This window comes from Panthera pardus, unplaced genomic scaffold, assembly GCF_024362965.1.
Source record: "Panthera pardus isolate Hobbes unplaced genomic scaffold, ASM2436296v1 HiC_scaffold_5, whole genome shotgun sequence".
NCBI classification, from domain to species: Eukaryota; Metazoa; Chordata; class Mammalia; order Carnivora; family Felidae; genus Panthera; species Panthera pardus.
Window position 1 is genome coordinate 5,559,654 of NW_026526980.1, and position 14,659 is coordinate 5,574,312.

Here is a 14,659-nt window from a genome sequence, read left to right on the forward strand (position 1 = left end):
CCATCTGCAAACTCATCTGCAAAGTCCCTCCTGCCGTGTAAGGTGAATATACCCGGGTTCTGGCAGATTAGGGTGCAGACGTCTCTGGAGGGTTCTTCTGCAACCTACCGCTCCCTGTGCCCAAATTTCGGTTTATAACCATTTACGCAGAAGGTTCCAAGATAAAGAAATAATCTCTTCTGCCTTCCAGTGGCTTCTAATCCTGCTGGGGAGACGGAATATTTCTGTGTCACAGAGAGAGTCCGCAAAGCCCCAGGCAGTGCAGTCAGTGCTGCCGTGGCTGGTGGCGGGTACGCTGAGGAGATTAAGGCCAATGCAGGGACCCGTTCTCTCTCTCGGTATCTCCTCTGCTCTGAGCTGCAGCTACAGCCCTGTACGCTGTGCCCCCCACCCCAAGCTGGGGCCCACCTCCCGGGAACCGCGGGTCTCGTGACCGCTGTCCCCTGGCGGTATGTGACACAGCCTTCCTTCCTTCTCATAGGAAGAGAAAGGCTAGAAGTTGGGCAAGACTTGGCTTTGGGAAAGGCGGGATGGCATCTCCTAACTAGGTCCGCAGAGTCCTTGGCTTTCTACTTGCATTGACTGCAATGGTCTGAATGTTCGCGTCCCTCCCCAAATCCCCGTGGTGAAATCCTGATCCCCAAACGGGACAGTAATAGGCGGTGGGGTCTTTGGGAGGTCCTTAAGCCTTGAGGGTGAGTCCTCGGGAATGGGATGAGCCTTTTGCAACGAGAGGCTTCAGAGGGCGCCCTTCTTCCGCCACGGGAGAAGATACAAGAAGTCTGCAATCCAGAGAAGAACCCTCACCTGAACACCTCGCACCCTGCTCTCAGACTTCCAGCTTCCAGAGCCGTGAGCGACAGATTCCTGCTGTTTACAAGATGCCTGGTCTGTGGTATTTCGTTAGAGCAGCCCACACGGACCGAGACACTGAGGCTTTGTTCGTTTGGACTCCGGGGACAAGGTTCTCAGGGTTCCGCTGACGTAGAGTCCGGAAGGTAAGTTGATGGTAAAACGGGGTGTGGTAAGGGTGAGGGCCTGTCCTCCTCCTCTCGCTTCGCAGAGCCCTGGAGACATTGTATCCCTTAGGAACGGGGCAGGACATGGGGCGCCTGGGTGGTTCAGTCGGTTGAGTGTCCGACTCTTGATTTCGGCTCAGGTTGTGATGTCACGCTTGTGAGTCTGAGCCCCGAGTTGGGCTCTGTGCCAGCAGTCGGAGGAGGCTGCTTGGGATTCTCTCTCTCCCTCTCGCTACCCCTCCCCTGCTTGTGCTCATGAGCTCTCTTTCTCTCAAAATAAATAAATCAACTTAAAAAAAAAAAAAAAGAGGGACACCTGGGTGGCTCAGTGGGTTGAGCGTTTGACTCGGCCCAGGTCATGATCTCACCGTTCGTGAGTTCCAGTCCTCCATCGGGCTGACTGCCGTCAGCACAGAGCCCGCTTTAGCTCCCCTGTTCCCCTCTCTCTCTCAAAAAGAAATAGAACATTAAAAAAAAAAAAGGAAAGAGAAAACGGCACGACAGTCCAAAGTACAGGAAATCAGCTAGTACATTATACACTGTGTGAGCGGCTCCGTGAAAGCAAGAACATTGCAGATCCAGATAGTAAAACCCGCTGCCAACAGCAATAAAGACAGGCTGTGAGCAATTTAATTGAATTATCTGGAAGGGAGACCGCCCACCGTGCGTCCAGTTTCCAGGTAACTGACTCTGGGTCTGGCCCGTGGCCAGAACGTGCTGGGTCGTTCACGGGTGGGTAGTTACTTTTGCAACCGGTATCTGTCCTGGGGCCTGGTTCACGCAACTCCACTTGCCCAGACTAAAAATTGTGACGCGAGTGACTCAGTAAGGATTACTCGATGTGTGTCAGCTGTGTGACAGATATGGCAGCCCTAAAATGTATTTACACATTGAATCTTTCCTTTAAAAATAGCTTCATCAAGGGGCGCCTGGGTGGCTCTGTCAGTTAAGCGTCTGACTTTGGCTCGGGTCATGATCTCGCGGTTCGTGAGTTCGAACCCCATGTCGGGCTCTGTGCTGACAGCTCGGAGCCTGAAGCCTGCTTCAGATTCTGTGTCCCACCCCCCCCTCCTCCGCTCCTCCCCCACTCAAGCTCTGTCTCTCAAAAAATAAATAAATGCTAATAAATAAATAAATAAATAAATAAAAATAGCTTTATTGACAGGTGCCTGGGTGGCTCCGTCGGCTGAATGTCTAACTTCCATGTAGGTCATGATCTCACAATTTGTGAGTTCAAGCTGCTGCGGGTTGGGGCTCTCTGCTTTCAGCCCAGAGTTCGAGTCATATCCTCAGTCCCTATCTCTCTACCCATCCCGTGCTTTGCACTCTCTCTTTCTTAAAAACTAAACGTTAAAAACAAAACAAAACAAAAACTTCCTTGAGGGGTGCCTAGCTGGCTCAGTTGGAGCGTGTGACTCTTGATCTCGGGGTTGTGGGTTTGAGCCCCATGTTGCATGTAGAGATTCCTTAGCAATAAAATCTTAAAAAAGGAAAAATAAAAATAGCTTGATTGAGGTAAAGTTCATGCAGCCTACAATTCACCCATTTAAAGTAATTCTTTTAAAAAATTTTTTTAACGTTTACTTAGTTTTGAGAGACAGAAAGAGACAGCGCACTAGCAGGGGAGGGGCAGACAGAGAGGGAGACCCAGAATCCGAAGCAGGAGCCAGGCTCCCACCTGTCAGCACAGAGCCCGACCCGGGGCTTGGACTCCTGAACCGTGAGATCACGACCTGAGGCAAAGTTGCACATTTAACCGACTGAGTCACTCAGGCGCCCCCACCTATTTAAAGTAAAGAATTCAATTTTGGGGGCATATTCCGAATTGAGCCACCATTACCTCGATCAATTTTAGAACATTTTCTTAATCCCCTAAAAGAACTCCAAACTTCTTAGCCGTCACTCGTCATTTCCTTTTCGTACCCACTCCCCCGGCCCTGGCAATAACTAATTTATTTTCTGTCACCATGGGTTTCCAGTTCTGGACCCTTCATATACATGGAATCATATAATATGTGGTCTTGAATAATGTTCCTTTGTATGGATATACCACATTCTGTAGATCACTCATCGGTTGATGAACGTTTGCGTTCTTTCCACTTTTTGGCTACGCGCAGAGAGTAATGTGGGTGTAGAGAGTAAAGTTGCTATGAATATTTATGGGCAAGGTTTTGCGTGAATGAATGTTTTCAGTGCTCTTGGGGCCACACCTACTCGTAGAATTGCTAGGTCATATGGTGACTCTGGGTTGAACTTTGTGAAGAACTGTTCTCGTCTTTCAAAGCCACTGTACCATTGAGCACTCTTAACAGCAGTGTATGAGGCTTTAATTTCTCCATATCCTCCCCAACGCTTGCCATTGTCCATTTTGTGGTTGTGGTGAGGGTTATGTGATTGTTTGTATGGCCATGCCAGTGGATCTGAAGCGGTATCTCATCGTGGTTTTGATTTGCATTTCCCCGACGTAACCCCCTTAACAGTGTCGAGCATTTTTTCATGTGCTTATTGGCCCCTTGCATACTTTTCTTAGAGAAATGTCTATTCAGATCCTTTGCCCGTTTTGTCACTGGGTGCCTTTAATCCTTTTTTCTTTTTTTAATGTTTATTTATTTTTGAGAGAGACAGAGTATGAACGGGGGAGGGGCAGAGAGTGAGGGAGACACAGAATCCGAGCTGAGCTGTCAGCACAGAGCCTGAGGCAGGGCACGAACCCACGAACCACGAGATTGTGACCTGAGCTGAAGTCAGACGCTTAACCGCCCGAGCCACCCGGGCGCCCCGGGTGCATTTAATCTTGAATAGTCTCTATAACAATTACACATTGGAACCACTATTTTTTAATTTTTTTTTAATGTTTATTTATCTTTGAGATAGAGAGAGACAGAGCATGAACGGGGGAGGGTCAGAGAGAGGGAGACACAGAATCTGAAATAGGCTCCAGGCTCTGAGCTGTCAGCACAGAGCCCGACGCGGGGCTTGAACTCACGGATCGCGAGATCATGACCTGAGCCGAAGTCGGCCGCTTAACCGACTGAGCCACCCAGGCGCCCCATGGAACCACTATTGATTTGTGGTTCACAGTGGACACTCTGAAGCTGATGGCCTGGATTAGGATCCCAGCTTGGCCACTTAATAGTACATGACATCGGCCATTCATCTGGACCTCAGTGTGTCAGACACAATGGGGATAGGAACGTTAGCTAATTCACAGGGTTGTCATAAGGATCGAAAAAGGTCAGGGTGCCTTGGTGGCTCAGGTGGCTAAGTGACACTTGATCTCAGCTCAGGTCATGATCCCACAGTTGTGAGATTGAGCTGCACATCGGGATCTATGCTGGGTGCAGACTCTGCTTGAGATTCTCTCTCTCTCATTCCCCCGACCCATCCCCAACTTGTGTAGCATGCTCTCTCGCTCTCTCTCTCAAACAAACAAACAAACAAACAAACAAACAAAAAAACCCACAAAACACAAAAAAACCCTGCATGTCAAAGGTTTAGTAAGGACTCGAATGTTACCTGCAATGGTAAGGCCATCAACACTCACTAAGCTTTTCCTATTTTATTACGCACGTAGGTGATCTTACTTAATGTACACGGCAATCTTGCAAAATAGGTCTCATCGCCTCCATTTTACAAGGGACAAAACTGAAAGCTGCTGGAGGCGAAGGAAGGTGTGCAGGGCTCCATCCTTGGTAAGATGCAGGGCAGAGATGCCCCTTGGATAACTCTGGAGACCCTCTGGAAGTGTTAATCTTGGGAAGGTTTTCAGCCGGAATCCGCACGTCCTCTGGCGGCTTCTGCTATTTAAATGCAGCTGTAATTAAGCAAATGCCATCAGAAAGGAACTGGAGAAGAACCCAGTAATGAAATCTTCAACGGCTTATTCAGCCAGAGAAAAGCCACTGCAACCCCGAGAAGAATGGGCTCATCTCGCTCCCCAGGCAGGCTTCTGAGTCATGGAATTTTGCACAAAGTCCTGGCGAGCCTGCCTCCTTTGGCAAAGGCCTCTGAGAACTTCACGGAGCTAATTGGAGAAGTGAAAGCCAAGGGTCCCGCTTTGCCCCCTCTTCTGGAATCACTATTTACGATTTCCCTGTAGTTCCCGTTGGCGACATTGGGTGTCACCTCTGAGTTGTCTGAAGCCACTCGTCCCCCGGACATTGACAAAGTGCATTGTTTTCCCAGAGTTTCTGTCTCTGTAGGATCCAGTGTGGAGGTATCCATCACCCGTACCCATGCCCCCAAGACAGCATGGCTAATCTGGTTTTTATTTGGGGGGCCAAAGCACTGTCCTGGGCGAAGTCTCCCTGCAGCTGGATAAGCTTTGAGTTTGAAAACAGGCTCCACAGTCATGACTTTGCAATTGGTTTTTCTTCCGTTCATGGGGGAGTGACGAGAGATGGTTTAGGCAAAGCCCCAGTAGCTCAGAGCCCTTTACTTCCAGAGTTCTCTACTTCCCAGAAAAGCTCGTCTGCTCCAACGACTGTGTCTGTGGGGCACTGTGAGGAACCGCGAGCAACTTGGGGACAGGAACTCTCTCCCTCTCTCCGATTCTCCTTTCCTTCGTTCCTTCCACTCCATGCACGTTTGCTGAATCTGTGTTATGTGCCAAACACTGGGGCAAAACAGCCAAGTTCTCTTTCTCCATGGAACTGACCTTCTAATTTCTTAATTATCTGTATGTTCACAGCACCTAGCACATAGTAGGCGCTTAATAACTGCTTTGGTGGCTTGGTGCATACACTGCTCTTCCAGGTTTTTTCCTATGCATGGACTAACACATATACATGATATTTAAATTTTAGATGGAGAGAAGATCACGCCTTAATGGTATCCTGTGACTCCCCCCCCCCCCCCACTTACTAGTGTATTTTGGCCATCTTTCTATGTTAGAACATAAACATTGACTTCAGGGATGCCTGAGTGGCTCAGGTGGTTAAGCATCCAACTTTGGATCAAGTCACGCTCTCGTGGTTTGAGAGTTCGAGCCCCGTGTCGGGCTCTGTGCTGACAGCTTGGAGCCTGGAGCCTGCTTCAGATTCTGTGTCTCCTTCTCTTCCCTTCCCCAGCTCCCCCTCTGTCTCTCTCTTTCTCTTTCAAAAATGAATAAACATGAAAAAAATTTTTTTTAATTCGACTTCAATGTTTACATGTCCCCAACTGCTATTCGGGGTCTCTCTGTCCCTTGGAATCTAGAAAAGACTGGCTTGAATCTATTCCCTGTAGATTCTCAGGGTCAGGTTAGGATTGCTCGTGTTCTCATGGTCATTTATGGTGTCTTTCCATGCTTCTGCTGTGTATTCCATACAATATATTGAACCAGTTTCCTACTGATGGACATTTAGGTTGTTTCCAGTCTTTTGCTATTATAAACACTGCTGCGGTGAATAAGCTTGTTCATCCTTTGTTTTATGCATTGTTTATGCATTGAATAAATTGCTAGAAGTGGCATTGCTAGGTCAGTTTAGCAATAGACGCTGCTGTAGACACAGATACTGCAGTATGTATGGATGCTGCTAAATTCTCTCCACAGTGCTTGTACTAATTTTCATTCCTGATAAGATGTGCTAGCAAATTATGATCTTTGCTTACTGTCGCATACTGTGAGTCTGGAGTTCTCTCTTGTCCAGCAAGAGAGCCGATGCAGAATTGAATACGAGAGAGGCTAATGCCCAGGAGGAGACAAGAGCCCCGAATAGGGCTTTCGTCTCCGTATTTATTGAGCTCACAGGATGTTACCTGCGTGGTGAATGTGAGGAAACCAAGATCTTACACACGTGAACGTGGAGAAAACAATCAGACAGTAATCATTAACTTGTACGTGTAAGAAGCAAAGGGTCTGGGGCTGGGGGCAGTGGAGTTTGTGATCAAAGCACGATCGTATATTGGCATCAGGTGGAAAGTAATTTCTTGCAGGTGATACAAGTTACTCACGATCCCATTACAATATCTCACTAGGTAACCTCGCGTGCTTTTCGCACTGTGGTTGGAGGCATGGTGGCGGCTTTCCACCCTAAGCTTCTTTCTAACCCACTTATGTAAGTAGAACTTATTTCCCCACAGCCTACCTGTGCAAATACACACATACACGCACACCTTGTTTTTTCATATCCTTTGCCCTTTTTTTTTTTTTATGAGTTGTTGATCTCAAAGAAGCTTTTATATGTTTAGGGGACTTATCCCTTTGCGATTTGAAATGCAAATATCTTTTCTTAGTTTATTATTTGTTTTCCTTTTTTTTTTTTTAAATGTTATTTTTGAGAAAGAGAGAGCACGTGAGCGAGGGAGGGACAGAGAGAGAGGGAGACAGAGGATCAGAAACAGGCTCCAGGCTCTAGGCTCTCAGCTCCAGCCCACAAGCCCTGAGATCATGATCTGAGCTAAAGTCAGATGCTTAACCGAATGAGCCACCTGGCACCTTTATTGTTTGTTTTCACATCCTTTTTTTAACCAGCTGGCTAGTATTCCATTAAATGGTCCTGCCGTAATTTTAAGCAGTCTCTTATTTCTAGACATTTTGGTTGTTTCCAACCTTTTGCATTTATAAAGATTTCATTTATTTTTTTAACTAAACTCTGTACCCAATGTGGGGCTCTGAGGCACGACCCTGTGATCAAGAGTGACATGCTCTCCCTACTGAGTGCAACTCTTTGCTGTTATAAACTGCACAGTTCTTTCCACCACTCTGCATTGCGTCTCTAAATCTAGGCTAAATTCCTAAAAGTGCAATTGCTTGGTTACAGAATGTTTAAAAAGCCTTTTGATGTGTATTGGGCTTTGGATATTATACTTCTTTCTTTCTTTCTTTCTTTCTTTCTTTCTTTCTTTCTTTCTTTCTTTCTTTCTTTTAAATTTTAAAACAGCAAATGTTCATTGGTTTAAAAGAAAATCCCCCACGTGCTCACCATTCACCCAGACCGGCTGGTTCTCCCACTCGCTTCAGCTTCTTTCTCGTTGGATCAAAGCAAATCCTTTCATGTATCAAGATGGAAGGATTTGGAGAGAAGCTATCTTTGGATGAGAAACTCCCCGCCTCCCCTCCCAGTTCTTTCAGAGAGTGGCAAGGGAAAGTTACCCATTACCTAACACTGCTGTTTGGAAACCTTCCACGGGGGTGGGGGGGGGGGAATGCAAGGGGGTGACTGTGCACTCCCACCCCAAGGGCCCCTTCTGCGAAGCCCCACTCTTCTTTTGCAGACAGGAAAGAGCGATTGTCCACGTGGATGACTCAGCCGGCCCCAGGCCACTTTGGTCCAGTACAGAAGCCCCAGGGACCCAAAAGCTTTGCTTCAACCATCAGTTTTCACTTAGTTTTGATTCATCCGGTCCCAGAGGCCAGCAGGAAATTGCTGGCAGTGTGTCAGTCACGTAGGAGACTTTGCTCTGCCCCTGCCATTTGGATATTGCTTCCTTGAACAATACCACTTTGATGGGCACCCCCCGCCCCATGCCATCTCATCTGGATGCGCACTGACATCTGGCCGGTGGGGGGCTCTGTCTATGTCATGGCTGAGCCGCTAAGACCCAGGGAGGGAACAGTCTCCCAGCCTTGCAAGCCAGAGAACCAGAGTTCGAGCCTGGCTCTGCGGGCTCTTTCCATTAACCTATATCGCGTCTCCAAAACGGCTCCTCCCTGTGGAGCTGCTCCCAGTAGCCACCTGGATGGGAAACAATGTCAAATACAGTCTTCGGGAGGGTGAATAAATGACCGAGTGACAGCACCTCCTACTGGGGTTGCACAGGGGGCCTCCTCCCTGGACTTTCCAGGCTGGTTTTTGAAAATTCTGCTTGCTCTGGACAAGTTCCCAGTCTCCATCCTTGGGTGGCTTCCCCGCAGGGGTACCGGGTGCCGAGAGGTGCAGGGCAGGCACCTGGCCAGCCAGGTCCTCAGGAGGGCTTCACGGCCACCCCTGCCTCCTCGTCTACACAGCACCGATTATTGCCAAAGTGGCTGCCGGTCCTTAGGATTTGGGAAGCAGAGAATCCTCAAGACTGCAGCAATATCCAGGGTTTTTCTTTTTTTTTTTTTTTTTTTCAGCCTGGAGATTGCTGCAGCTGTCTGCCTGGAAACGTGAGCCACAGCCTGACTGTCTCTACATGAGTAACATGAGCCCAGACTCCGACCCTGGGCAAGCCACCGTGGCACCGGGGCCTTAGCACTGAAGCCTCCCGTACCCTGTAGACGAGCATTTAATTATTCTTGTTTTACGCAGCAACAGTAGGAGGCTCTCAGAAAGAGTAAGCGGGGCGCCTGGGTGGCTCAGTCAGTTAAGCACCCAACTTTGACTCAGGTCATTTTCTCCTGATCCGTGAGTTTGAGCCCCGCCTTGGGCTCTGTGCTGATGGCTCGGAGCCTGGAACCCGCTTCGGATTCTGTGTCTCCCTCTCTGCCCCGCCCCCACTCACACTCTGTTTCTGTCTGTCTGTCTCTCTCTCTCTGTGTGTGTCAAAAAACAAACAAACATTAAAAAGAAAAAAAAAAGAAAAAGAAAGGAAGAGTAAGCAACTCCCTGAAAGTTACAGGATGAGCAAGTCCTGAACTGGGATTTTGAACCCAGGTCCTTAAGCTGGAATTCTGACCCCAGGCGCTTTGTCTTACCTATTGATTTGTGGTTTTTTTTAGAATGAATAAATCAGATAGAGGTCATAGTAGAGACGCCACCTGATAAAACCTACCTCTGAGGCTCAGCCTGGGGAACTCAAGAGAACTAATGTCAGGTAAGAGGTAACATGAATACTGGCCAATGACACTTTTCCAGGTAGAGGTGGGGTTCAGGCACTGGAGCCTTCTGGTGGGAAGTCCGTGAGCAATGACTTCTGGCTTCTTTGGGGTCTTATCTAGAGATGAGAGGGCTGGATCTCCACTGGGGGATTTTCTAGCTCAGTGATGGGCAGTGTTGGGGCCTTTGGGAGGTTTTCACATCACAATTAACAGAGCGCCTTGTGCATTCGTGCAAAGTGGAGTACTTAGCCCAAGTGGAGGTGCTGGGGCTGGTGTCTTCTCTGCCCACATCACCAGGACTCCCAGCCACCAGGGAGCTATGGGATGCCAATGTGGTAGAAAAGAATGTATTCTGCTGAATATTACATGTGAGATAACAACCAAAGACAGGATTTCATTGTTCCCACTGCAGGAGTGCAGAATATATCACCCCAAAATGGGCCACTTTGGCATATCGATTATTATCATTTTTTAAATTTTCTAAAATTCATTTTGAGAGAGACGGAGACAGCGTGAGTGGGGGAGGGGCAGACAGAGGAAGAGAGAGAGAATCCCAAGCAGGCTCTGCGCTGACAGTGCAGCTCGAACTCATGAAACCATGAGATCGTGACCTGAGCCAAAACCAAGAGTCGGATGCTTACCCGACTGAGCCACCCGGGCGCTCCAGCATATTCATTATTTTTAATTAAAGTTACTTGAGAAATAACCAGTTTATTTATCCTGGTTTCCGCATGGAAACAGGAGAAAAATCTCCCATGTGAAAGTTGCCCTCCCTGTACCAGGAGGGGAGAAGGCATCCTTATTACCAGAGACAGGGAATTTAGGGCCAAGGAGGCTGTATAAGAAAGCTTTGTTAATTCTTCACCATTTACCCTCTGTAGCACGTAGCCCTGTGCCTTGTCAATTCTTCACAAATGTATTGTCTCTTTGTCTAAAAGGTATAAACCTTTCCTGCTCTGTTCCCTTCTTGGGAGGCTCACACCTTTGTGGGGCTTCCATATGGACATATGTCATTAAACTAGTTTTTCTCCCGTTCATCTGTCTTTTATTATAGGAGGTCTCAGCCAAGAACCTAGGAGAGCAGAGGGAAAATGATTTTTTCCTCCCCTACACCACTTAGCCCCGTTCGCTAAAAATGCATGATGGAGAGATTTCCAAATGTGAGCTTTGACATGTGTCAGGGCTCAGTCATTATTTTGCACTGATCTCCCCTCCCCCGACTCCAGCCCCTTACGTGAGTTTGTGACATCACCCTTCGTCTGGGCTCTCGCACGAAAAACAGGCTCCTCTTCACTCTCCCACACTCCCCACAGTCAAGCGTTCATCACTGACTTCGCTCACTGATTCTCTCTCTCCATCATCTTGGAACTTGCAGCAAACCCTGCAAACACATCTCACATCTTTTGACTCTTCTGCATGTCTGTTTACACCGTCCTGACTTCTCTTACTTGGGGGGCGACTGTCCTATTCGCTGTCTGTGGTTTCCCTCTTTCTCCACTGCAGTCTATTCTCACAACACAGGCAGAATGAGCTTTTAAAACTCAACCCAGATCTTCTCACTGTTCTGATTAAAATCCTTCAATGGCTGTCTTCCCGCTGTGTCAACGTAGGAAAAATGCAAACTCCCGCCCTTGGCTTCCCAGACCCTCAGGAAACTGGTCCCTGCCTGCCCACCTGTCTTGGCTGCACTTTGTTGCAGGCACGCTGGCTTTCTTTCAGCTCCCATGATTAGCACCGTCTAGCCAGCCCCAGGCCATTTGCACTTGTAGCTTCCTCAGCTATACCACTTATAAGCCTGGTCCTTCTCATCCTTCAGGACCAGTCACTCAGAGCTGCTGAAGTGACAGTCGCTGAAGTGACAGTCGCTCAGAGCCGGCTTCCCTTTAATCTCTATCATCTAAACAGGTCTCCTCTCCACCACCCCCCCCCCCCCTTTTTAAATGATACACTTGCGTTCATTTTCCCCCTATAATTTACCCCCGGCTTAAATTATGTTGTCGAAAAAGGTATGTCTAACTTGTAACCAATGGGACCTGTGAAAAGCAGCCTTATTTGGAAATAGGGTCTTTCCAGATAGAATCAAGTTAAAATGAGGTCATACTGGATCAAGGTGGGCACTAATCCATTGGCTAGTGTCCTTATGAGAAGAGACAGACAGACACAAGGACACCATGCAACGATAGGAGCAGAGACTGGAGTGATGTGTCTACAAACCAAGGAGGGCCAAGTATTGCTGGCAGCCGCCACAAGCTCAAAGAGGCAAGGGATGGTTCTCTTCTAGAGCCTTTAGAAGGAGCATGACCCTGCAGACACTTGACTGCTGACCTCTGGCCTCTGGAGCTGTGAGAATATCAATTTCTGTGGTTTGAAGCCACCAAGTTGTGGTGATTTGTTACCTAGGAAACTAATTGGTGGCAATTATTTTGTTTGCTTATTTGCTTATGATTTTTCTTCCACTCGACAAGAAGTTTCTGTCTTTGTTCTGTTGCGTATCCCTAGCGTCCAGCTGTGTGTCTAACACAGAATGAGTGCCCACCGTGTGGTTTCGGATGAATCGATTCCCTCCCATAGTCAGCCACAACATCGTACCAACTGTAGCTTGTCTTTTGTTCATCGCTCTGGATTATGTGTATTGCTTCTGCTCTGGCTCATCATCTCTCTCTCTCAATTATTGCAAGAACCTTCCATGCTTTCTCCTTGCTGCTTCACCTTTCACCCTCTTTTACTCTTTACAGTGTTTTTAATGTTTATTTATTTTGAGACGGAGAGAGCTAGCATGAGTGGGGGAGGGGCAGAGAGAGGGAGAGAAAGAATCCCAAGCTAAGATTCTCACCCTCTTTTAACGCAAATTTGGGGGTGTCTGGGTGGTTCAGTCAGGTAAGCGTCTGACTCTTGATTTTGGCTCAGGTCGTGCCATTACCGTTTGGGAGATCCAGCCCTGTGTCGAGCTCTGTGCTGTCAGTCTGTGCTTGGAATTTTCTCTCTCAACCTCTCTCTCGAAATAAATAAAGAAAATTAAAAAAAAAAAAAAACCATAAATATCTCACTTCTTTTTAAAAAAAATTTTTTTTAAATGTTTAGTTTTGAGAGAGAGAGAAAGACAGAGTGTCAGGAACAGGGGAGGGACGGAAAGAGAGGGAGATACAGAATGCGAAGCAGTCTCCAGGCTCTGAGCTATCAGCCCAGGGCCCAGTGTGGGGCTCCCACCCACAAACTGCAGGATCATGACCTCAGCTGAAGTTGGATGCCCAGCCACCTGAGCCACCCCAGTGCCCCTGATCTCAGTTTTCTGCTTTAAACTCTGTTCTTTCCCTATTATCCTACGCTAGCTATTAGACCTCCGGCATGCTCCATAAACTCTGAGCCTCAGCCTTAGTCTTCCCATCTGTGGAATAGGAGTGACAATGACATCTACCTGACCAGGTTGATAGGCACACGAACTGAGAATCATTGCAAAGCGTGGAACACAGTGCCCTGCACATCACAAGAGCCCTCGATTAATTTCAGCATTTGTTTTGGACTGAGGCTAGAGGCCCACGGCTATATAAAATGAGTCCTTTGTTAAGATGGAAAAAAGCAGTTGAAAAATCACATGTTCAAGGCTGGCTTGCCCAACGACTGTTCAAAAATAATGAAGAAGCAGTTTGCCTAGCATTTTGGCCCGTTGAAGTTTGGAGAAGAAGTTTGAGAGCGTGAGTCTGCATATCATTATACCAACAACACAGAGACAGTAAGTGAAAAACTTAAAATAGGCTCACATGTATATTAAAATCATATCATTTGTACCATAGGCATAATCATAAATATAGAAATAAAGGGATTCATCTTAATCATGACTCAGAATTGATGTTCTTCATCTATGAAAACCTCTTAATCAGGAAATTTCAAAAAAAAAATGTTTAAAATGCATGGTAACACATTTCAGAGCAATTCCAAAATCTAATGTGTGCAAATTATTCATATATTCATAATTTTATTATAGCACATCAGATTTGGGGAATCAAGTGCAGGGTAAAGAGAATACCCATTAGCTGCTAAAAAAAAGTCCATAAGTGAAATGAATTTAAGTACTCTAACTTCCTTCCTCTTGAGTCAGAACTCTCGCCCAAGCACTAGCCATTTAATAAGATTGGAATTCCTCCTTGATTTGAAAGGCAAGGTGAGAACTTTTCTTATTCATTTATTTATTATTATTTTTAAGTTTATTTATTTTGAGAGAAAAAAAGAGAGAAAGAGAACAAGCAAGGGAGGGGCAGAGAGAAGATGAGACAGAATCTCAAGCAGGTTGCGTGCCATCAGCACAGAACCTGATGTGGGGCTCGAACTCACAGACTGTGAGCTCATCGCCTGAGCCGAGATCAAGGGTCAGATGCTTAACTGACTGCCACCCAGGGGCCCCAGAACTTTTTTTTCTTAAAAAAGCTTCCTTTCAAGAAATCAGGATTTCTGTAGAATTGAACTGAACTGATGTGGTCAGCTGCTTTTCAGAAGCTGCTTTTGTTTGATTTGGGAAATTATTGTTGTTTTTTTAAAGTTTATTTATTTGAGAGAGAGAGAGAGAGAGAGAGAGAGAGAGAGAGAGAGAGAGAGAGAGAATGCGTGCTCATGCGCTGGGGAGGGGCAGAGGGAGAGGGAGAATCTTAAACAGTGGAGTTCAATCCCAACATGGAGTTCAATGCCACAACTGTGAGCTCATTACCTGAGCCAAAATCAAGAGTCCGATGCTCACCCAGGTTTCCCAAGGTAGTGTGTGGTTTCTCATTTGCATCCTTTAAAATTCTAAGTTGTACTTGCTCATAGTTTAAAAACCAAATCATCATCAGGGGCGCCTCGGTGGCTCCGTCAGCTAAGCATCCGACTTTGGCTCGGGTCATGATCTCGCGGTCTGTGAGTTCGAGCCCCGCGTCGGGCTCTGGGC

The 14,659-nt window shown here is 47.1% G+C and overlaps 1 protein-coding gene across 1 annotated transcript in view; it reads left to right on the plus strand.

The window, feature by feature from the left end:
• Window positions 1-1,565: 1,565 nt before the first annotated feature.
• Window positions 1,566-14,659, plus strand: part of TNFRSF17 (TNF receptor superfamily member 17) — a 32,890-nt gene continuing 19,796 nt past the window's right edge. Inside the window, exons 1-2 of the mRNA XM_019468618.2 lie at window positions 1,566-1,699; window positions 9,643-9,737. Coding sequence (XP_019324163.1) covers window positions 9,731-9,737 — 7 coding nt within the window. The 5' untranslated portion in view covers window positions 1,566-1,699; window positions 9,643-9,730. The remainder of the gene's footprint in view (window positions 1,700-9,642; window positions 9,738-14,659) is intronic.